The sequence below is a fragment of the Odocoileus virginianus genome, chromosome 15 (genome assembly GCF_023699985.2).
Source record: "Odocoileus virginianus isolate 20LAN1187 ecotype Illinois chromosome 15, Ovbor_1.2, whole genome shotgun sequence".
Taxonomy (NCBI): domain Eukaryota; kingdom Metazoa; phylum Chordata; class Mammalia; order Artiodactyla; family Cervidae; genus Odocoileus; species Odocoileus virginianus.
The window spans coordinates 50489101-50515138 of NC_069688.1; the positions used below are offsets into that span (position 1 = coordinate 50489101).

A 26038-nucleotide genomic window follows, 5' to 3' on the forward strand; every position below is an offset into this window, starting at 1 on the left:
ATTAACTGCACAGCTGAGTAGATGCTCCTGAGTCAACCTGGATGTGTATTTCTTAAATCATTCCCAGATTAACGACAGAATCAAACCCAGATGTGAGGCACAGATGAAAAAACAAGCAGAGATCAAGTGGAGGTGGCTATACAGAAAAGTAAGGTGGTTGCAGAGTATCAAGAAGGCTCTTAGAAAAATGAGGAATTACAAAAACGTAACTACTACTTACGGGGAAAGATCAACAAAACCAGATCAAGTCAGATAATGGAAAAAATTATCACTTATTTTACTGATAAGTTCTGCTTTCCAATTTACAATAATATTAATCTAACACCACATGAGATTTTATAATGTTTTCTATTCATAATCAATTAAATTTCAATAAAACAAATCTGTATCTAGTTACTTACTAATAAAATTTTTTGTAAGAGGACTATCATTTACTTCTGACAATAAAATCTGGGGTAAATGTTATTATATTGATACTTAAAACCAATGACTTATTAAATTTACATTAATTGAATATTTTCAATAAATTTATAATCCAGTTCTTAAAATTAAGTAATAACTGAAAGATAATTCATATGACCATCTAAATAATATGATCTATTATAGCATATTAGATTTCATCAGAAAATCTCATGACAAAAATAACAATAAAGAATAATGTGTGCAATCAAAGATCAAATATTATATTTCCCTGGTACACTGACACATCTTTGAAGCAGGGTCCAAATCTAGCAGTTACTAGGGTAATAATAAACAACTGTTTAACTGAGCTGATATATTAACCACAATGATACTACAAAAGAAAAAATAATTAATTCTGCCAAGCATTGACAGAGGAAACAGTAACAATAATACCAAATATTAATATTAATGTTATATTTAAAAGAAAAAAGAGGTAATAAATCAGCCCTTCTTTTGGGGTGTGGTGGGGCATGAAGGCAAGGAATTTGAAGAGCAAGGTATGCAGGATTTGATTCAACCAGAGATGATATATGAGGCTACATGGAATGCTGGTCCTAAAGGGTTTTAAGTTTATCCTGAGAATGAGTCACTGATAATTCTTAAGAAATGGACTGATGAGGTTACTCTTGCTTTCTTGATGCATTGTTCAGCAAGGGTGAGGCCAGCGGTACTTTGATAGCCAGATAAGGCTACTAAACACATGTGCGGAATGAAAGGATGGTTCAAAATATGCAAATCAATAAATGTAACACAATCACACTAATAAAAAAATCATACAAAAGAAAAAACATTTGGAAAAATCCAACTTCCATTCACTATAAATACACATAAAAAACTAGGTGGAGAAGGAACATACTCAACAAAATAAAGGCCATAAAAGACAAGCAAACAGCTAACACCATCCTCAGTGGTAAAACTGGAAACTTGCCTAAGATCAGAAACAACAAAAGGGTACCCACTCTTTCCAATCCGATTCAACATAATACTGGAAGGCCCAACCAAAGCAAACAGGTAAGACACAAAAATCATATTTAGAAAGGAAGAACTAAAATCACCTCTATTTGCAGATAACATTATTGTAAAGAGAAAATCCTAAAGACATCGCTAAAAAACTAATAATTTCATGAACAAATTCACCAAAGTTGCAGGAAACAAAACTGACATACAAAAATCAGTGGCATTTCCCATATAAGAATGACAAATTATGTGGAAAAAAACAAAGAAAATGGTTCCATTTACAACAGTATCAAAAACAATGAAATACAAATAAATTTAATCAAGGAGGTGAAAGATCTTTACTGTGAAAATTATTAAGACACTGATAATGAAAAAGACTGAAGAAAACCCAAATAAATGAAAAGACAGCCCATGTTCATGGACTTAAAAGAATCAACAGTGTTAAAATGTTTATGCTACCCAAGCCAACTACAGATTCAAGATAATTTCTATCAAGATTCCAGTATCAGTTTTTTTTCCCCCAAACATAGGAAAAAACCCCTAAAATTTACATGAAATCACAGAAACCGCAACAGTCAAAGCAAACTTGAGAAAGAACAGCAAAGCTGGAAGCATCCACTTTCCGGTTTCAAACTATATTAAAAAGCAACAGGAATCAAAAAACTATGGAACAGGCATAAAAACAGCTGTATGGAACAATGGAACAGAATCAAGAAGGCAGAAATGAACCCAAGCACACTAATAACATTTGATAAGGGAGTAAAGAACACTCAAAATCTTCAATAAATGATGGCTGAGAAAACTGGATATTCACATGTTAAAAGAATAAAATTAGATCCCAATCTCACACCTTTTTCGATATAACAGAAGCAAAAATAAATGAGTACATCAAAACTAACAAAAAAGAAGACTTCTCACAGCAAAATAAATCCAAAAAAAAGAAAAGGAAATCTACAGAATGGGAGAAAATAATTCAAAATCATCTATCTGCTAAGAGGCTAATATTCAACATATAGAGAGAGTGCATATACATCAATGGCAGAAAAAAAACAATTTAAAAATGGGTAAAGGTGAAAAAAATAAAAAATAAAAATGGGTAAAGGACCTGAATAGACATATTTCCAAAGAAAATATACAAATAGCAAACAGGTACACAAAAATGTCCTCAGCATCACTAATCATTAGGGAAATGCAAATCAAAACAACAAGGAGGTATCACCTCATACTTGTTAGACTAAATATCACTAAAAAAGAGAGAAAAAAATAACAAATGCTGGCCAGGATGTGGAGGAAAGAGAACCTTTGAGCATTGCTGGTGGGACTGTAAACTGGAGAACAGAATGCAATTACTCAAAAAATTAAAACAGAACTATCATATGACCTAGCAAATTTTCATCTGGGTCTATGTCCAAAAGAAATAAAATCATATGTGAAAGAGATACCTGCACTCTGTCATGATCACTGCAGCATTATTTACACAGTCAAGATATGAGAACCACCAAAGTCTCCATCAACAGATGAATGGATAAAGAAAATACGAAAATATGCTGCATACATACATGGAATACTCCAGTTCAGTCGCACAGTCGTGTCCAACTCTTTGTGATCCCATGGACTGCAGCATGCCAGACCTCCCTATCCATCACCAACTCCCAAAGGTTACTCAAACTCATGTCCATTGAGTTGGTGATGCCATCCAACCATCTCAGCCTCTGTCACCCCCTTCTCCTCCTGCCTGAAATCTTTCCCAGCATCAAGGTCTTTTCAAATGAATCAGCTCTTAGCATCACATGGCCAAAGTATTTGAGTTTCAGCTTCAGCATCAGTCCTTCCAATGAGTATTCAGGACTGATTTCCTTTAGGATGTTCTGGTTTTATCTCAATGCAGTCCAAGGGACTCTCAAAAGTCTTCTCTAACACCACAGTTCAAAAGAATCAAATTCTTTACCTTTCAGCTTTCTTTATAATCCAACTCTAACATCCATACATGACTGCTGGAAAAACCACAGCTTTGACTAGACGGATCTTTGTCAGCAAAGTAGTGTCTGGTTTTTAATATGCTGTCTACGTGGGTCATAACTTTGTCCCAAAGAGCAAGCATCTTTTAATTTCATGGCTACAGTCACCATCAGCAGTGATTTTGGAGCTCAAGAAAATAGTCTCTCACTGTTTCCATTGTTTCCCCATCTATTTGCCATGAATTGATGGGACCAGATGCCATGATATTAGTTTTCTGAATGTTAAGTTTTAAGACAACTTTTTCACTCTCCTCTTTCCCTTTCATCAAGAGGCTCTTTAGTTCTTCTCTGTCTTCTGCCATGAGGGTGGTGTCATCTACATATCTGAGGTTATTGATATTTCTCCTGGCAATCTTGATTCTAGCTTCTACTTCATCCAGCCCACCATTTCTCATGATGTACTCTGCATACAGGTTAAATAAGCAGGGTGACAGTATTCAGCCTTGATGTACTCATTTCCCTATTTGGAGCCAGTCTGTTGTTCCACGTTCAGTTCTTACTATTGCTTCTGGACCTGCATACAGATTTCTCAAGAGGCAGGTCAGGGGGTCTGGTACTCCCATCTCTTTTAGAATTTTCCACAGATTGTTGTGATTCACACAAAGGCTTTGGTGTAGTCAATAAAGCAGATGTTTTTCTGTAACTCTTGCTTTTTCGATGATTCAACAGATGTTGGCAATTTGATCTCTGGTTCCTCTGCCTTTTCTAAATCCAGCTTGAACATCTGGAAGTTCACAGTTCACATACTGTTGAAGCTTGACTTGAATTTTGAGCATTACTTTGGCCTGTGAGATGAGTACAATTGTGTAGTAGTTTGAGCATTCTTTGGCATTGCCTTTCTTTGGGATTGGAATGAAAGCAGACCTCTTCCAGTCCTGTGGCCACTGCTGAGTTTTTCAAAAATATTCCACGGAATACTGTTCAGTCAAAAAAACAAAGGAAATGCTGGCATCTCACACACACAAAGGTGGCCCTTAAGGGGCGTCCTAAGTGAAATAAGTCAAGACAGACAAATACTGTTTGATCTCACGTATACGCTGAAAGTAGGAGGAGAGAAGACCTCACAGAAAAAGAGACCAGATTTGTGATTGCAACAGGCAGGGTAGAGAGGGTAGAGAAATTGGATAAAGGCAGTCTTAAGGTGGGTAAGGAAACTGGATAAAAGTAGTCGAAAGGTGGACTCCCCAGGTAGCTCAGCTGGTAAAGAATCTGCCTGCAATGCAGGAGACCCAGGTTCAATTCCTGGATCAGGAAGTTACCCTGGAGAAGGGATAGGCTACCCACTCCAGTATTCTTGGACTTCCCTGTGGTTCAGCTGGTAAAGAATCTGACTGCAATGTGGGAGACCTGGGTTCGAGGTCTGGGTTGGGAAGATTCCCTACAGGCGGGCATGGCAACCCACTCCAGTATTCCTGGGCTTCCCTGGTGGCTCAGACAGAAAAGAATCCACCTGCAATGCAGGAGACCTGGGTTTGGTCCCTGGATTGGGAAGATTCTCTGGAAGAGGGCATGGCAACCCACTCCAGTGTTCTTGCCTGGAGAATCCCCATGGACAGAAGAGCCTGACAGGCTATAGTCCATGGGGTAACAGAGCTGGAAACCACTGAATGACTCAGCACAGTCAAAAGGTATATACTTCCACTTACAAAATAAATAAGGGACTTCCCTATAGCTCAAACAGTAAAGAATCTGTGTGTAATGTAGGAGACCTGGGTTCAATCCCTGAGTCAGTAAGATCCCCTGGAGAAGGAAATGGCAATCCACTCCAGTATTCCTGCCTGGAGAATCCCATGGACAGGAGCCTAGTGGGCTACATTCCATGGGGTCAAAGAGTTGAACATGACTAAGTGACTAACACACACACAAACACGCATATAAAATAAATAAGTACTGGAAATGTAACATACAACATGACGACTCTAGTTAATTGCTGTGTATTATATTTGAAAGTTGCTAAAAGAATAAATCCTGTAAGCTCTCATCACAAGGGGAAAAATATTTTCTTTTTTTATCCTAAATATACAAGGCAATGGACATTAACTAAACTTACTGTGGGAATAATTTCCCAATAAGTGAACGGCAAGTCATTATGCTGCATGACTATTTTAACAATATTGATTCCTCCAATCCATAAGCATGAGTATCTTTTCCATTTGTGTCTTCGCTATATATTTTATTAAATTATTATTCTGATTTAAACATCAAAATGTCTTACAGGTAATTTTAATGCAAATTTAACTCAAGTATTTTTATTTATAGCCAAGGATAAATTAAAAATCAATACTTCTATCTAGAAAGAAAATTTTATCACAGTTCAAAATATGTATTTAAGAATGCACTGGACATACATGTTGAGGGAAGTAGTGAGGGATAGAAAAGGCATATCACTGTACCTCAATCTTTTTCCTAAATGGTTAAAGAACTGTTCAACAACTCCAAAACCCTTTTTATATGCACACCTGGGAAGAATACCAAATCCGTAACTTTCCTCAGAGTTACACTGATGTGGTTTCAGACCAGATGTTTAAATGTTACAGTATGTACATTTTCTTCCCCTCTTCTAAGGCAGAAGTAAAGTAAGAGGAATATTTGACTTCACTCCACAAGAGACCTATTTAATAGTTTGGCGGTTATGTAAGTAAAGGTAGCTTGGCTAAGTCAATGTTGACGACATACAGAACGACATGATCCTAATGAGTTGGAAAATATTGGCTCTCATGAGAATAGGCCAGATGCTACTGAGCTGAGAAAGCTACTGTATTATTGAATTTCATTTTTATGAGGTAAAATTTATTATTCAACCATTAAGGTATCCCACATGAAATCTTGCATAAAATACTTTTACAGTTACATTCTGGAAAGTAGATTTTTATTTTAACATTAAGACATCACTTAAATAACAGATTCAAATGTCTATTTGATCACCTTGCACATAGATTTTAAAGTCTGTAAGTAATTTCCCAACAAAGACCAGAACTAGACTGTCTAAAAAACAATGAACTATCTGAATAAAGAAAAAGAAGTAACAAGTCTTTGTTTCCCTGAGCAAACAAAAGCCATGTGTGACTTTGTTTTAACTGAGCAAAAGGACAAAGCTTATAACCTCTATACTATGAGGACCATCAGAAACAAACAATAAAAATGTGTAAATCAAGATATCAATTACTAATACATACTTAGTTTCAACTTTAATATCTCTGCTTTATTATTTATAAGTTTTTACTATTTTAACTAAATTCCCAATATTTTATATTCTTTCATTACATGATCTCTATGGAAAAGGAAACTTTGATTATCTTACTTTTTTTCTGGTCTTACTCACCAAAGAGTTTGTTTGATGTAACAAAAATAAATAGTAACAGAAAGGTCCAAAGCCCTGGCTTCAAAAACTAGCTTACTTCGTGAGTATCTCTGGGATGATACATGAGAAATACACCCAATTGTTCTAAGCAAACATTTTCACACTGTGTAACGGAGGATACATAACCTGCCAACATCAATATTACAAGGAAGATAAAGAGAAATTAATGTATGAGAAACATCAGCCTAAAAAAGGTGAGTCAATTCAGATTGTTCAAGTAAGTCTTATGGTATCCAGTCCCTGCAAAATGCAGCTCAGTAAAGGAAAAATGCATAGTAGACAACTGTATAGTATGTGAAAAGCAGATTAAAGGACACAGTTTCATATACTTCTAGCATCGCAGTGCACTTCAATATTCTGTTGCTCCACTCCCCTTTGGAATCTCCAGCAGAAGAGAGAATATATGGTTCTTCATAGGTGACCAAGAGCCTGATATAGCCTCTTGTAAACAACTATATTAAAGAGGCACAATGCAGTCTCCTCAATAAGCTCAAACAAGACCTTGCCTACATCTTGAATTTTGTTCTTCTTTTATATAGTTCACTACTTTGTTACCCTATTTACTTTCTTCCTTACTGTTTGATTTTACCTTTTCCCTATTACCTTCTCAGCTAAAAGACTGGACCATTGAGACTCCAATTCTGACAGTCATTATCTCAGTCTCCAAGAACCTAACACCTTACAACCACTTTCACAGGCAATATCCCCAGGTGTATGATGCCAGCAGGAACCTATAGCCAGGACAAGACAACAAATGCACTCCACAAAAAATTTTGCATTTCACAAATACTCTATGAGTAGATCAACAAATAGTATCACCATTTTCTAAATAAAAAAATTAACTGAAATAAAGTGAAACAAACTGCCCTTTGTTTAGACATAAATAGATGACCATGCTATAATTCAGTAAATTTTAATAGCTGAAAAGTAAAAATACTCTTATTATCTGAGAGAGACAGTAAGGCATTCACTATACCATAATCTGTATGTAACAGAAAGATTAGTATAACTTAATGCACAAAATTATATCTCTTAACAAGCATTAGCACAGAAAGTTTTTATTATTTATTTTAATAACTGTTAATTTTATTCTTTTCAAAAGGCAGAGCAGAAAAATCCAATGTAGCTTTAAGAACATGTAGCATAATTCAATATTCACATAGATATTCACTTAAAGAGAACACAGAGTCTATTAAAATAATAAATAAATGATACAGAGGCTATAAAGAAAATGACCTTTCTTCCATTAAGGGATTTGCAGTTTTGATACTTGAAACAAAATTTGATGTTTCATTTCTGAAGCACCATTACTACCTATCATTTAAAGACAAGTGCACAAGGTTGTTGCTTATTCTATGACCCAATGAAATCTATCAACCTAAAGTTACTTGATTTTACATACCCAGACATGTTTAATACCCTCAGTTATTAAAAGAAAAAATGTAATTAAGATTAAACAGCCGTTTTTAAGAAACTAATGAGGTTAATAAAATAGCAAAATAACTCTGTACCTTTAAACCAAGAATAAAGGATTATTATTCTGTGCTTAGTTTTCTTTATATAAAAATACTGCATAGGAAGTACAAGTATTGCTCTACTGCGAAAAGGTAATGCTCAAAATCCTTCAAGGTAGGCTTCAGCAGTACCTGAACCAAGAACCTCCAGATGTAGAAGCTGGATTTAGAAAAAGAAGAAGAACCAAAGATCAAATTGCCAACATCCATTGAGTAAAAGAAAAAGCAAGAGAACTGCAGAAAAAGAGCTACTTCTGCTTCACTGACTACGCTGAAACCTTTGACTGTGTGGATTACAACAAACTGTCGAAAATTCGTAAAGAGATGAGAACACAAAACTACCTTACCTGCCTCCTAAGAAACTTGTATGCAAGTCAAGAAGCAACAGTTGGAACCTGGCATGGAACAAAGGACTGGTTCAAAATTGGGAAAGGAGTACATCAAGGTCGGATACTGTCATCCTAATTATTTAAATTCTCTGCAGAGTACATCATGTGAAATGTCGGGCTGGATAAAGCTCAAGCTGGAATCAAGACTGCCAAGAGAAATATCAACAACCTAAGATATGCAGATGGTACCACTCTGATGGCAGAAAGCAAAGATGAACTAAATCTTCTGATGAAGGTGAAAGAGGAGAGTGAAAAAGCTGGCTTAAAACTCAACATTCAAAAAACTAAGACCATGGAATCCAGTCCCATCTTTTCACAGCAAACAGATGGGGGAAAAGTGGAAACAGTGACAGACTTTATTTTCTTGGGCTCCAAAATCACTGCAGATGGTGACAATGGCCATGAAATTAATAGACGCTTGCTCCGTGGAAGAAAAACTATGACAATCACAGACAGCATGTTAAAACGCAGAGACATTACTTTATCAACAAAGGTCAAAACAATCAAAGCTATGGCTTTTCCAGGAGTCGTGTCTGGATGCGAGAGTTGGAACATAAAGGAGGCTGAGCACCAAAGAACTGATGCTTTCAAATTATGATGCTGAGACTCCATCAGAAAGCAAGATCATCAAACCAGTCAATCCTAAAGAAAATCAACCCTGAATATGCATGGGAAGGACTGATGATGAAGCTGAAACTCCAATACTTTGGACACCTGATGCGAAGAACTGACTCATTTGAAAAAACCCTGATGCTGGGGAAGATTGAGGGCAGGAGGAGAAGGGGGCAACAGAGGATGAGATGACTGGATGGCATCATCGACTCAGTGGACATGAGTTTGAACAAGCTCCAGAAGACAGTGAAAGACAGGGAGGTCTGGTGTCCTGCAGTCCATGGGTCTGCAAAGAGTCGGACACAACTGAGTGACCAAACAGAGAAAGCACTGTACTAAGAATAAAATGAAGAGAGTAAGATTTGGGATGGGGGGATGGGAGCAAAAAAAATAAATAAAACTAGACACTTGGAAATCAGACTTTAAAAAAATATTTTAGCTGATTAATTCAATGATACAGTTTATATCTGCTTCATTTGATAAAAATAAGAAATCTTGGAAAAGAGATAAAAACTTCCTAACACGTTTCATATTCCTCAACTCCCTTAATCTCCAAAAAATAAGTCTCAGATTATCAGGTTACAAACCACTTAACCTGTGATTACTTATCTATTCCATTTTTTTAAGACCTACAGCAGCATCCTATCAGGATGGTATATTTTCAGAGTACGAAATTTTAAATAAGATGCTTTTACATAGCACAGTCCATTCAATAAATTCAGAAAAGGAAATATGGAATTAATTTGTCAGAGTGAATGTTATAAAGTAAGTATGATCAAAAATTATGAATTTTTAGGCTACCTAAGCAACAAAAACAAAAATTTTAAATAAAGGTAGATTAATACAATGAGATGACTAAAGAGCCTTGTGATGAGGGTAAAAAAGGAGAGTGAAAAAGCTGGCTTAAAACTCAACATTGAAAAATAAGATCATGGCATCCAGTCCCATCACTTCAAGGCAAATAGATGGGGAAAAAGTGGCAACAGTGACAGACTTTATTTTCTTGGATTCCAAAATCACTGCAGAAGGTGACTCCAGTCATGAAATTAAAAGATGCTTGCTCCTTGTTAAAAAGCTATGACAAACCTAGAGAGCATATTAAAAAGCAGAGACACCACTTTGCCAACAAAGGTCCAAACATGTTTTTTTCATGTAGTCATGTGCGGATGTGAGAGCTGTACCATAAAGAAGGCTGAGCACCAAAGAATTGATGCTTTCAAACTGTGGTGCTGGAGAAAACTCTTGATAGTTTTTTGGACTGCAAGGAGATCAAACCAGTCAATCCTAAAGGAAATCAACTCTTAATATTCACTGGAAGGACTGATGCTGAAAAGTCCCTGATCCTGGGAAAAACTGAAGGCAAAAGGAAAAGAGTATGGCCGAGGATGAGACATTTAGGCAGCATCACCAACTTTATGAACATAATTTGAGCAAACTCCAGGAGATAGTGAAGGGAAGGGAAATCTGGCGTGCAGCAGTCCACAGGTCCCAAGAGTCAGACACAACTTAGCAACTGAACATCAAACAACAAATACTATGAGATACCCAACCAAAAAAGAAAACAAACAAAAAACTCTGAAAGGAATGTCAAATAGAAATTTGATAAACAACAACAAAAAATGAATTAGTTAATTTCAAACAGTGATAAATGCTTCTGCCAAAGAAAGGCTTCACTATAGACAATTTGGGTGAAAATCTGAAAGAAAAGCTTTTGTACAGTAACTCTACATAAAATAATGGTCATATGAATGGCAATGACAAAATGTTTTAGTCCCTTAGGGCTGCTATCAGAAATTTATTTCTCTCAGTTCTGGATACAGAAAGTCCAAAATCAGTCTGCCAGCATGGTCAGGGTCTGGTGAGAACCACCTCCTGGCTCCAGACTACCTACTTCTTTGTGCATCCTCAGATGATAGCAGGGTTAAGGGAGCTACTCTCTGGCCTCTTTTAAATGGACATTGATCTCATGACTACACTCTTATGATCTAATCAACCCCCAAAGGCTCCCCACTTCCTAATGCCATGACAATGGGCATTAGAATCTCAACATATGAATTTTGGTGGGACACAAACATTCAGACCACAACAAATAATTCAATCCAGTTAAACAGTCATGAACAAGATAAAATTCATATAACATAAAATTCATCCTTTTAAAGTGTACAATTAAGAGGAATTTACCATATTCACAAGAATAAAAACATCACCACTATCTACTTCAAGAACATTTTCATCAATCCAAAAGAAACTCATGAAGTCATTCCCCATCCCTCCTTTCCCCAGGCTCTGGCAACCATTAATCTACTACTTCTCTCTGTGGATCTGCCTATTCTAAGCATTTCATAAAGCTAGAATCAAAATATGAGACTTTTTGCCATCTGCCTTCTTCTAATTAGCGTTATTATTTTCAAGGTTCATCCACGTAAGATAATGAAGTATCAGTACCTCATTCCTATTTATGTCTGAATAATATTTCATTGTAAAGATGTAACATATTTTGCTTATCCATTCATCAGTAAGAGACATTTGTACTGTTTCCACCTTTTGGCTCTTAAGAATAATGCTATGTGATCTCTGTTACATGTGTAATTTTAAAAGGTCATATTCATAGAAGCAGAGGGCAGAGTACTGTTTACCAGGAGTAGGGAAGTGGGGGAAATGAGAGATATTGATCAAAAAATACAAAGATGCAGTTTTATACAATGAGTAAAATCTAGAAATAAAAAGTACAGCATGATGATTTTAGTTAATAATACTATATCATATACTGGAAATTTGTTAAGAGTAAATTTCAGGTGCTCTCATCATAGGAAAAAAAATGGTACCTATGTGAGAAGGTATGCTAATTAGCTTGACTGGTAATCATTTCACTAAATATATCAAAACATCATGTTGCATACCTTAAATGTATAAAATTCTTATTAAAAAATAAATACTTTTAGGATTTCCTGAGTGGTCCAGTGGTTAAGACTGTATGCTTTCACTTCAAGGGGCATGGGTTCGATCCCTGGTTGGGGAACTAAGATTCCACGTACTGTGCAGCATGAAGAAAAATACTTTTTTAAATTTTTAATAAAAATAAAATAAAACAAATCAATAAACACTTCTGCATGCAAAAAAGGAAAAGAGAATAATGCTATGAATTTATGTATAAGATTGTCATGTAGATATGTTTTCAATTCTCGGCAATATAACTGCTGGGTTATATCCCGTGGTGCTAAAGAACCTGTCTGCCAATGCAGGAGACCTAAGAGACCCAGTTCATCCCTGAGACGGGAGATCCCCTGGAGGAGGGTATGGCAACCCACTTCAGTATTCTTGCCTGGAGAATCTCCATGGACAAAGGAGCCTGGTGGATTACAGTCCACAGGGGTGCAGAGTCCGACAGGACTGAAGCAACTTAGCATGGACACATATTAACTCTATAACATTTTGAAGAACAAATTGTTTTTCAAAGCAGTATCAGTTATTTTGTAAGTTAGTAATTCAGTAAAAGGATACAAATTTCAAACAATTATACAGGGGAAAATTAAATGAGAAAAATAGCACTTTTTAAAAATAAGTAGTGTAACTAAAACAGTATAAAAGGAAATGAAACAGTAAGATGATAGAAACAAAGACAAAAAAATACAATCAAGTATAAATGAATTGAATTTACTACCAAAACAGCAGATTATAAAATTTGATCTAAAATATCTAGTTCTATGCTATTTCCAAGACATATACCTAAAGCATAAAAATATAGATATGTTTGAAGTAAAACAATGAAAACTGAAGTATAGCAAAAACCAACCAAAGAAAAAACAATAGTAACTATGTTAATATGATAAAAATAGATATAATTTAAAAGACTAAGAAACAGAGTCACTACATTTAATAAAAGAATCAAATCAAAAAGAGAAGATAAATATGGATATGTGCATATGTGTATATACACATAAGAAGATCTGGCACACTATCTCAGGGGATTCAGAGAATTCAAAGCCCTTTCATAAGCTAAGTTAAGAACTTCTAAACAAATGAAACATCAGTCCTATAATCTCCTTATAGAATCCTAAAAACCTGACAAAAAACAACCATGAAACTTTCCATTAGGCAACGGCTATATCAAATTAAAAAAGGCTCTTATTAAACTGCATCTTTTAAGAATTTATAAAACACTCCCCATGGTAAGGTCTGACCTTAAAACCTTAAAAAGTGTGTAACAACAACAAAACCAAATTTATTTTAATAAATAATGAAATAAAAATAACATTTTAAGCATAATTACACTTAATAAAAATACATCTTTCTTTTATGTTGCCAACGAAAATAACATTATTTGAGCTGATACAACATAAAACAAGCAAGCCTTCTATAAGTTTTCCTATTTACGTATAAAGTGAGTGATAAGATGAAGATAATATACTGGCATCAAAGTAAATTTTTAATTTTCAGTAGTTCATTCGTTCAGGGTGTAAGACTCAAGTTTTTCACATAAAATAAATAACTTGTTTACCAAATGATAAAATACTGCAATTAAGAATTTTTTTCCAGCACCTCGGTTTGAGTTCCCTGAATATACAGCAAATGGCCACTGGCTATCTATTTTACATATCCTAATGTAACAACCTAGAGGGGTGGGATAAGGAGGAAGGTGGGAGGGAGGTTGAAGAGGGAGGGGACATATGTATACCTATGACTGATTCATGTTGATGTTTGGCAGAAACCAGCACAATTCTGTAAAGCAATTATCTGTCAGTTAAAAAAAATTTTTTTTAATAAAATTAAAAAAGGAATTTTATTCCACTCTATCAGCATAATCAAATATATTATATTTATAATTGACTTTAATCATCTCAAATATACACACTGATCCCCTCAAAAGTTGTCCCAGAATCTGTACAAGGACTTGGTAAAAAAATAATCTCTTGCAACTACAAACTGTATCTACAAGTTGATGGCAGAGAACAAAGTTGAATGACTTAACTCACGTCTTGGATTTTCTACAGGAACTATAAATACCTGCTTTCACAGAAATACACTTCAATTTAAGTTGATCATGCTATACAAATGAATTTGAATGATAAAATATTAGTTACTTCAAATAAAAGTTTTCCATAGACTTGTCAAGAAAACAGTGTTCTTACCTACAGTCTGGAAAACTTCATTCATCAAAGCTTCATTAACTGCTAAAGAGCTGACATTTCCACTATGAGACCAACTTTGATATATTGCTTGAAGCAGAAGTGTCTGAGCTCTTGTAGCTTGAATTGTGAGATTTGGAAGCTCAAAAATGCCTTCAGTTATAGCAATCTGAGATCTTTTGGTCCTGCATAAGAAAACAGAAAGCATAACAAACAATATATTAAGTAATATTTATAAAAAACAACATATAAAATAAGATGCAAGACAAAAAAGGTATCCAGGGACATTATTTTAATTAGAGTTCCATCAATGAGAAATGCAATTCTACTAACTTTATTTCAGAACCTGTAACAGTAACAAAAAATACAAACTAGAATAATGTCCACACACATATTCATACACATACATACGGCTCAAGCATTATACTTTAATCAAGTCAATCATCAAAAATAAAAATAATACTAATTAATACTTAAAATAGGATTTACTAGTAGATCTGCCTTATTCTCTTTTCTTAAATTTATTTTCTGCACAATTTGGAAAGGTTACTTTCCATTTACAGTTATTACAAAACATTGGCTACATTCCTCATGTTGCACAAAACATCCTTGAACCTATTTTACATCCCCTTGGTACCCACCACTTTGTTCTCTGTATCTGTGTGTCTGCTTCTTTTTTCTTTTTTTTTTTTAATTACATTCACTAGTTTGTTGTATTTTATTTTAGATTCCACATATAAATGATATCATACAGTATTTGCCTTTGACTTATTTCAGTTGGCATATCATCTTTCAAGTCTATCCATATTGCTGCAAATGGCAACACTTCATTCTTTTCTACAGCTGAGTAGTATCCCACTGTGTGTATATACACACACGCCACATTTTCTTTATCCATTCCTCTGTAGATGGACACTTGTTTCTAAATCTTGGCAACTGCAAATAATGCTGCTTACGAACACTAGAGTACATTATCTTTTCAAATTAGTGTTTCTATTTTTTTTTAAACATTTACCCAGGAGTTGAACTGCTGGATCATATGATAGTTCTGTTTTTAGCTTTTTGAGAAATCTTCACACTGTTTTCCACAGCGGCTACACCAATTTACGTTTACTAAACCAAATTAAATAAAATTAAAAGGAATGAAATCATATAGAACATATGTGCAGATTACACTGGAATTAAACTATAAATAAAAGTATCTGTAAAATCCTCATATATTTAGACATTAAAAACATAAAATACACTGAGGAACAGATGAAATTGAGAAAGTCACACACGACTTTTGCAGAAGTATAAAATGATTTTAGAAAAGGACACTGATATGACTGTCAGAAAAGGATAACCTAAAATATACATAATTGATACTCCTGGAGAAAAGAACAAATAGAGAAAAAAGTGCTATGGCCATTCATTTTAATAAAGTAACATGGAGGGACCAGGACTTCTCCAGAATTCCCCTTCTACAAAATTCCCTAACCTGTCCACTACAGACTAGTAAAAACAATCAGTATATGGGGCTACTTAACCATAAGAAGACTATAAACGGGTTTCAAGCAATGCTCCATACTGATGAGATACTGACAGTCTCATATCAATTGGTTACTTTTACATTTGCCAGGCAGGCTTTCTTTCTTTTTTTTTTGAAGTCTCCTCAGACACTATTTTATTTGTTTTTCGGCTGCACCGTGCAGCATATGGGATCTTGGTTTCCCAACCAGGTATCAAACTCATGTCCCTTGCATTGAAAGCACAGATTCTTAACCACAAGCCCACCAAAGAAGAACCCTTCCAGAAATGCTTCTAATTTCAGTCATCTTTAAAGTCAATGGGCTCCTTTTCTAGCCATTGGTATTGCAGCTAAGAACTGTCTTGCTATTAATAATAAACCTAATATCCTTCAAAGTCAAGATTGGATTTTTACTTTGCATTTCTAGGGTTGTAGAAAAACTAAAAGAGCTACAATGCTACTAAGACTGACTGTTTAGGTCTCACGTTAAGCCTAGCTAGTATTCAAACTTCATGGTAAAGCTGTTCTCTAGAAAAATCTATAAAATCAACATATATTTATTAAATGCTTATGTACAGCAGTCAGGCACTACCTACTTAGGAAATATTCCAGGTGGTGCTAGTGGTAAAGAACCCACCTACAATGCAGGATGCAGGTTTTACAATAAGAGACGCAGGTTAGATCCCTCGATTGGGAAGATCCCCTGAAGAACAGCAAAGCAACCCACTCCAGTATTCTGGCCTGGAGAATCACACTGACAGAGGAGCCTGTCAAGCTACAGTCCATGGGGTCGCAAAGAGTAGGACATGACTGAAGCAAGTTAGTACTAGCCATTTTAAAACATCAATGAACAAAAGAAAGAACAATAAAATCCCAGTGTACTCACTTTACTGGGGATAGGAAACATATTTAAAAAATCAATCAATAAAAATAAACAAATGATATAAGGAAGTTAGAAGACAAATGTCCTCAGAAACAGGAAAAGAAGAGCATGGAACAGGAATTACTGAAGAGAGAGCAATTTCATATACAGTGGGTCGTTGTGGCTCAGCTGGTAAAGAATTCACCTGCAATGCAGGAGACCTGGGTTTGATCCCTGGGTTGGGAAGATCCCGGGGAGAGGGGAAAGGCTACCCACTCCAGTATTCTGGCCTGGAGAATTCCATGGACTGTATAGTCCATGCAGTCACAAACAGTTGGACATGACTGACAGACTTTCACACACACAATGTAGATCTTATTAAATGGAAAGGTTTAATTCCAAGCAAAACTTCAGCAGACTTGAAGGAGGTAAGTGACAGCTGTGTGGGTATTTCTGGACAGTGATTCAGGCAGATGATTCGGGTAGCATCTTAAGGACAGAGGAGCCTGGAAGGCTACAGCCCATGGGGTCACAAAGAGTTGGACACAACTTAGTGACTACATGATGAAAACAACACAATCATCCCTGCCCAATCTACCACAGAAACTATAGTTAAAATCAATTATGTGCTCTGTCCCTCAGTCATGAGCAACTTTGTAAGCTTAACAGACAATGCTCTCTGCTGGAAATTGAAGACACAGGCACCATCTTTACACAAAGAATTCAGAATCTAGTTGTGAGACAATAAACCAGTAATTAGAATTTAACAAAACAAATGCTATAACAATGCTGAAAGCAAGTTCCTGTAAGATACACCAAAACGGCTGAGGGAAAGTGCAGTTGTTATATTTAAGTTGAATCCTGAAGAATAAATATGAATAATTTCAAGAGAAAAAATTATAAAATTCATTAAAGAAAACAGATGCCTCAATTCAAAAATGGTACAAAGATATAAACAAGAAACTCACAGAATGTTAAAATAAAATGATCCATAAACATGAAAAGATTCTTGAGCCTAATCAGTAAAAAGGGAAATTCAAATTAAGACAACGTATGACTTTCAGGCTTCCCTGGCTCAGCAGTAAAGAATCTGGCTACAATGCAGAAGACATGGGTTTGACCCCTGGGGGGGAAGATCCTCTGGAAAAGGAAATGGCAATCCATTTCAGTATTCCTGCCTGGAAAATGCCATGGACAGAAGAGCCTGCTGGGCCACAGTCCATGGGTCACAAAAGACTCAGATACGACTCAGCATCTAACCAACAACAAATGATTCTTTTAACCTATCAGACTAACAAGGCCTTCCAGCCTCTAACTCATCTTTCAGGAATCTATCTGAAAACAATTTGCACATGAGTCTGCAATAATATTTACACAATGACAGTGTCAGCAGCTTATTTACAGTAGCCTCAACCTGAGAAAATCTCATCATTGAACAAATTCTGATACAATGACTTGATGCAAAACTACTCAGATAGGGTTTCACTGCTGGCTCAGTGGTATAAAGAATCCATCTGCCAATGGAAGAGATATGGGTTCAATCCCTGGTCAGAGAAGATCCCACATGCCTCAGAGCAACTAAGCCCACACACCACAATTATTGAGCCTGTGTTCCAGAGCCCAGGAACTGCAACTGCTGAGCCCTAGTGCCACAACTACTGAAGACCACGCACCTAGAGCCTATGCTCCGCAACAAGAGAAGCCATGGCAATGAGAAGTCCCTCGCCACAACTACGGAAAAGCCCACACAGCAACTGACAACCCAGCACAGCAAGACTAATTGTTACAAAAATACTCAGATAATAAAAAGAGAGAGAGAGATGAAACTACTGAAATGAAAGGAGATGCTGAAATATGGCAAAAGCATACATAGTTGCATTATAATATGGTTCCAGGTAATGGCAGGAAATGGCAGGTTACCCACACATAAAAATATGTCTGCATTTGCTTATATGCTGAAAGAAAAAATTCTCAATAGAACTATTGATGTTCATTCCTGAACTATTATTCCTGAACTATTGATGTTCATTCCTGAACTATTATGTTCATTCCTGGGAGATGATAAAAGAGGATGACTTTACATGATCTTTTCCCTTTTTTCTCTATGTAAATATCTGTATTCTTTTGCTTTGTTCTTTGAGAAACATATATCATTATTTTTTCAAAAAATTCAAACTGCAATACTTCAAGAATGGACTATGGAAATCAAAAACTATATCAAAATGAATTAATTTCGTTAAACATTTTTAAAATGAGAGGGTAAGACATGAGCATTACCAATGTATCAAACTATCTTCACTCCGTGACTCAACATTGAATTATCAGATAATTTCTTACTTTCTCACAGATACAAACTTCACTTTTAAGTCAGATAGAGAAAGACAAATATATGATAGCACTTAACACACAGAATCTAAAGAAGTGATGCAAATAAACTTATTTACTAGATAGAAACAGACTCACAGACATACAAAAAAACTCTTGCTTGCCAAAGGGGAAGGGGGGATAAATTGGGAATTTAGGGTTACATACTTCTATATGTAAAATAGATAAACAACAAGGAACTATTGTACAGCACTGGGAACTATATTCAACACCTTATAATAGTCTATAATGGAAAAAAAATCTGAAAAAGAATATATATCGATATGTATACACAACTGAGTCACTGTGCTGTACACCTGAACCATGTAAATTAACGACATCTCAATTTATTTATTTTTTTTCCATTTATTTTTATTAGTTGGAGGCTAATTACTTTAAAACATTGCAGTGGTTTTTGTCATACATTGAGATGAATTAGCCATGGATTTACATGTATTCCCCATCCTGGTCCCCCCTCCCACCTCTCTCTCCACCCCATCCCTCTGGGTCTTCCCAGTGCACCAGGCCCGAGCACTTGTCTCATGCATCCAACCTGGGCTGGTGATCTGTTTCACCCTAGATATACATGTTTCCATGCTGTTCTCTTGAAACATCCGACCCTCGCCTTCTCCCACAGAGTCCACAAGTCTGTTCTATACATCTGAGTCTCTTTTTCTGTTTTGCATATAGGGTTATCGTTACCATCTTTCTAAAGTCCATATATATGTGTTAGTATACTGTAATGGTCTTTATCTTTCTGGCTTACTTCGCTCTGTATAATGGGCTCCAGTTTCATCCATCTCATTAGAACTGATTCAAATGAATTCTTTTTAATGGCTGAGTAATATTCCATGGTGTATATGTCCCACAGCTTCCTCATCCATTCGTCTGCTGATGGGCATCTAGGTTGCTTCCATGTCCTGGCTATTATAAACAGTGCTGCAATGAACATTGGGGTGCACGTGTCTCTTTCAGATCTGGTTTCCTCAGTGTGTATGCCTAAAAGTGGTATTGCTGGGTCGTATGGCAGATCTATTTCCAGCTTTTTAAGGAATCTCCACACTGTTTTCCATAGTGGCTACGACATCTCAATTTAAAACATTTTAAATAAAAAAGAGAGAGAGAAAACTGCATTTTAAAAAATAACTTCCAAAAGTGAAATGGTACCATCAAAACCGGTAGAGTAAGCTACACCAAAAGTTTGGGGGTAGTGGTTTAATCGCTAAGTTATGTCTGAGTCCTGCGATCCCGTGGACTCTAGCCTGTCAGGCTCCTCTGTCCATGGGATTCTCCAGGCAAGTACTGGAGTGGGTAGCCATTTCCTTCTCCAGGGGATCTTCCTAACCCAGGAATCAAACCTGGGTCTCCTGCATTTCAGGCAGAAGATTTACCAACTGAAGCAACAAAAAAGCTGGCAATGCCATCAAAAATCAACTTTTTCAGAACTCGAGAAACCAACAAAACCTGTAACAAACAGGGGATCACATAATCAAAAAAATATTAAACAAAAAAGTTTAAAACAACTCGACTTCAGCAGGCACAGTAAGTTCTGTGGTATTTTTATTTACCTATGTTACCTCCTCTGGTCCCCAGCTCAGCAGTGATACCAAATAGCTCTTATCCCCAGTAACAGGTAACAGAGAAAAAAAAAAAGATCTTATACAAGAAATTGTGGTTGATTGTTGTGACCTGTCTGGTAGCTTACCTAGAGGATCAATGCAGCGAGCCTGTTTTCTCTCTCAATTCAGAATTCTCCCAAAACTAAAACAACTATCCAAGGGCATTTGTAGAAAACATTTACAGGCAACTGTACTGCACTAGTCCTTGCTGCCTGGGATAATAGGTAACAGAAGAGGCAAAAAAAGAGACTAGCCAAAATCTCAGAAAGCAAGTCAAGGAAATGATGCTTTGGGGAATAAAAACAATGAAAAGCTCAGGCACCTTTCTGGGAATAAGGAAGGCCATACACATGCTCTGGCTTCCCTGATAGCTCAATTAGTAAAGAATCCGCCCACAATGCAGGAGACCCGGTTCAATTCCTCGGTAGGGAAGATCTGCTGGAAAAGGGAATGGCTACCCACTCCAGTATTCTTGGGCTTCCCTGGTGGCTGAGCTGGTAAAGAATCTGCCTGCAATGTGGGAGACCTGGGTTCAATCCCTGGGTTGGGAAGATCCCCTGGAGAAGGGAACGGCTACCCACACCAGTATTCTGGCTTGGAGAATTCCATGGACTGTATAGTCCAAGGGGTCACAAAGAATCGGACACAACTGAGAGACTTTCACTACACATGCTCAGGCTGTGCATCTGCAGAGGAAAGACAAGAGGAAGGCCCTAAGCTCTCACTTCTGGCTGACTTTCAAGGTCTGCACAACAAGAAAAAGTGGCAGAGTTGAAAACTGCCTGGTTGAGCTCTGAAGGCATTCCTCACAAGAAACCACGGAGTCCACAGGGCAGTGGGACAAAATACTCAAACTGCTGAAAGAAAAAACTGCCAGTTAATAATTATATTTCTGACTTAACTGAAGTAGAAATCTCCCAAGGAAAATCCAGGACCAAAGGCTTCACTCCTGAATTATACTAACATGTCAAGAAAAAAGTATCTATCCTTTTCAAATTGGGGGGGTGGGGGAGGAGAGAATCCTTCCCAATTTTTTCTATAATATCAGTAATAACCTGATACCATAGCCAGACAAAGACAAGAAAACTACACTAATATCCCTTGTGACCATAAACACAAAAACCTCTAAACTACCAGTAAATGAAATTTGGAAAAATATTAAAAGCATTATACGCCATGACAACTGAAACTTCTCCCAGAAATAAAAGAACGGCTCAAGAACTCAATGCAATACATACTTATAGAAAGAAGAGGGGCGAAAACACATCTATCACAACTGACACAGGAAAAAATTATCTGACAAAACCCAACACTTTTTCATAATATAAAACATTCAACACACTAAAGAGAAATTCCTCTACATGATATGGGACATTTATGAAAAACACACAACTAACAGCATAACAGTGGTGAAAGTCTGAAAGCTTGCACTCCAAGATGAAGAAGAAGTCAAGTATTTTTCACCTGTCATTCTATCTATTCAATATTGCAGTAAGGGTTCCAGCCACGGAACTAAGCAAGAAAAAAATTTAAAGGCATTCAGATTGTAAAAATAAAAGTAAAACTATCACAGATGACATGATCTTATAAATTGAAAACCATCCACATACACACCAACTGTTGGAGCTAAAACCAAGTTCAACTAAACTGCAAGGTACAAGGTAACTATAATACAGAAATCAAGTTTTCTACCCATATACATTTAAAATCCCTGGAGTACAAAATGGCAACCCACTCCAGTATTCTTGCCTGGGAAATTCCATGGATAGAGGAGCCTGGCAGGCTATATAGTCCATGGGGTCGCAAAGAGTCAGAACATAACTAAGCAACTAAACAACAATAACACACTTAAAATGAACAATCTGAAAAGGAAATTAAAATAACTCCATATATAACAGTGACAGAAAGAATAAATACTTAAGAATAAGTATTTTACCAAAGAAGTGTAAGACTTTTACAATGAAAACTACAAAGCATTGTTGAGTAAATTAAAGAAGAAATCTAAATAAATGGGAAGACATTTCACATTTATGGACTGGAAACTTTAATACTGTTAACTGATAGTACTCTCCAAATTACTCAATAGATTCCATATGATCCCTATCAAAATCCTATCTATTTTGAGTAAATGATTAAACTACTCCTAAAATTCATATGGGTTTACAAGGAACCATGTATAAACAAAACAATCCTGAAAAAGAAAAAGAAAGTTGGAAGACTGACATTTCAAAACTTACAAGGTACACTAATTGAATATGCATATACATATAAATCAGTGCACTAGCACTGATTGTCTACAAATAAACCCATACATTTATGATCAATGGACTTCTTATAAAAGGTCAAGACCAATCACTGGGGAATGAACAGTCTTTTTAACAAAGTTTTAGAACAACCAAGTAACAAAGTATCAGAGAATGAATTTGGACTCCTACTTCCCACCATATACCAAAACTAACTCAAAATTGATCAAAAAGCTAAAACCATACAACTTCTAGAAGTGTAATTCATCACGATCATGGGTTAGAGAACAAATTCTTAAATATGATACCAAAAGCAAAAGCAATAAAAGGAAAAATAGATAAAGAGGACTTCAAATTTCAAAACTTTGTGTATCAAAGGAAAATATCCAAAACCTGAAAACACAACACACAAAATGGGGGAAAACATCTGCAAATCATGTATCTAAGACGGTCTAGTATCTGGAATGTGCAAGGAACTCCCACAACTCAACAGAAAAAAAAAGATAAACAGTCCAATTAAAAACAGACAGTCAGTTCTCTAAAGAAATTACACAAATGGCCAATAAGCACTTAAAAAATGTTCAACATTATTAGGGAAATGAAAATCAATACCACACAGAGGGACTTCCCAGAGGTCCAGTGGTTAAGCAGTTTCATTGCAGGGAGTGCAGGTTTGATACTTGGCCAGGGAACTAAACGGAGAAGGCAATAGCACCCCACTCCAGTACTCTTGCCTTTGGAAAATCCCATGGACGGAGGAACCTGGTAGGATGAGGTCCATGAGGTCGCTAAGAGTCGGATACGACTGAGTGACTTCATTTTCACTTTTCACTTTCATGCATTGGAGAAGGAAATGGCAACCCACTCCAGTGTTCTTGCCTGGAGAATCCCAGGGACGGGGGAGCCTGGTGGGCTGCCATCTATGGGGTCACACAGTCAGACATGACTGAAGCAACTTAGCAGCAGCAGCAGGGAGCTACCTTCCTACATGCCACACATTGAGACCAAAAGAAAAAAGAAAAAAAAAACTCACAGAGAGATAACCACTTCACACCCACTAGGATGGACATAAAAGGAGAAGGAAAAAAAACCACAAAAACACTTGCCAGTGTAGGCAAGGATGGGGGGGAATTGGAACTCTCGGACATTGGAAGTGGATGCATACAATAGTACAACCACTGTGTATAACAACGTGACAGCTTATCAAAAATGTAAAAACAGCAATTGTATTGTCAGGTATATAGCCAACAGAATTGAAAATCTGTTCACCTTAAGAGTTCATACATGCATGTTCATAGCAGCATTATTATTAGCCAAGAAGTGGGCTTTTCTGGTGCCTCAGACATTGAAGAATCCTCCTGCAATGCAGAAGACCCGAGTTTGATCCTTGGATTAGGAAGATCCCCTGAGAAGGGCGTGGCAATTCATTCTAGTATTCTTGCCTAGAGAGTCCCCATGGACAGAGGAGCCTGGCTGGCTATAGTTGATGGGGTCACAAAGAGTTGGACACAACTGAGCGACTAAGCATAGCACAAGAAGTGGAAAAGATGCAAACTTACAACTGATGAATAAACAAAATATCCCTATACAGTAGTAGTATTTGGCCATAAAAAGTAATGAAGTACTGATACATGCCACAACATGGAGAGACCTTGAAAGCATGCTAAGTAAAAGAAAAGCTCAGTCATTTAGTGATGTCCAACTCTTTACAACCCCATGGACTGTAGCTTGCCAGGCTCCTGTCAATGGAATTTTTCAGGCAAGAATACTGGAGTCAGTTGCCATTTCTTTCTTCAGGGAAGCTTACCTACCCAGGGATGGAACCTGCATCTCTGGCATCTCCTATATTGGCAGACAGATTCTATACCACTAGGGCCACTGACAGAAAATGCCACATATTGTATGTGGCATTCTCTATCCAGAATCAAAGAGTGAGGATTTCTTTGTTGGAGTTTTGAAAATGCCCTGGAGTTAGATGGTGATGATGACTGCACAACAATGTGAATATACTAAAACTCAGTGAATCAAACAGTTTAAAATAATTAAAATAGTAAATTTATGTTATGTGAATTTTATCTCAATTTAAATTAAAAAGTTCCCTAAAGTATTTGTCTCCATTAGCATGTCACATAATTTAAATAAACAGCTGAACATTAAGACATCTACAGTCCTGTCCATACAACTCTCAAATATATAATAGTAATATGTGACTCTACTTGGATTTGCCATTCACTCGACAAACCTGGTCACATTCTGCCAAAAATTCAAAGGACTGTAATAAATAGACAAGGAGACAGGTATACTCTGAAGGGTCTGGCAGTCCAGTGGTTAAGGGTCCACACTTCCATTGCAAGGGGAGCAGGTTCAATATCTGGTCAGGGAACTAAGATTCCACATGCCATGTGGTGGGGCTGAAAAGTGTTCAAAAAATTTAATAATTTTTAAATGTACCAAATAAGGATTGCTTAAACCTTGCAGGCAACACAATAGACAGCAAATGAGGGAGGAGAAAAAAACAGGATCTAATTCATAAATTTATATTTATTCTTACTGTTTCTTTAGGTTTTCTAACATTGTGCCCATTATTTAAGTCACTTTCTTTTCTGTTATTATGGGTATAACAGTTGAGTGGTGGTTCTCTCTCCATGATGTTCTCAAATTTCTGTTCAAAATTCTTGTACAAAAAAACAAAAACACAACAGTTTACCAGTAATGATACTAAGTAAACAGAACACACATTTGGAAACCTACAATATAAAAATGTATAATTAACTTAACAATATCTATCTTTAGCCTGATATTCTGTGGTATTTAGGAAGTCCTACGGTATAACAAGAGCCATGGTCTTATAACTCTAGCAGTAATTATTTATAACGCAAAATGACAGTCAGGATTCTTTTTACAAGTCGGCCTTTACAATTTCATAAAAAAACTTAGCTACTGTATATGGTACTCTAACTTGCAAGCCATCATATGTCACATAAAATGACTCCCAAAAGGA

General features: G+C 36.3%; 1 protein-coding gene across 11 annotated transcripts in view; it reads right to left on the minus strand.

Moving 5' to 3' along the window:
- Nucleotides 1–26038, minus strand: part of VPS13B (vacuolar protein sorting 13 homolog B) — a 780541-nt gene that overhangs the window by 626083 nt on the left and 128420 nt on the right. For all 11 annotated transcript variants that reach the window (XM_070477337.1, XM_070477338.1, XM_020914637.2 and 8 more), the window contains one exon: nt 14443–14624. In XM_070477337.1, the coding sequence (XP_070333438.1) occupies nt 14443–14624 (182 nt within the window). The remainder of the gene's footprint in view (nt 1–14442; nt 14625–26038) is intronic.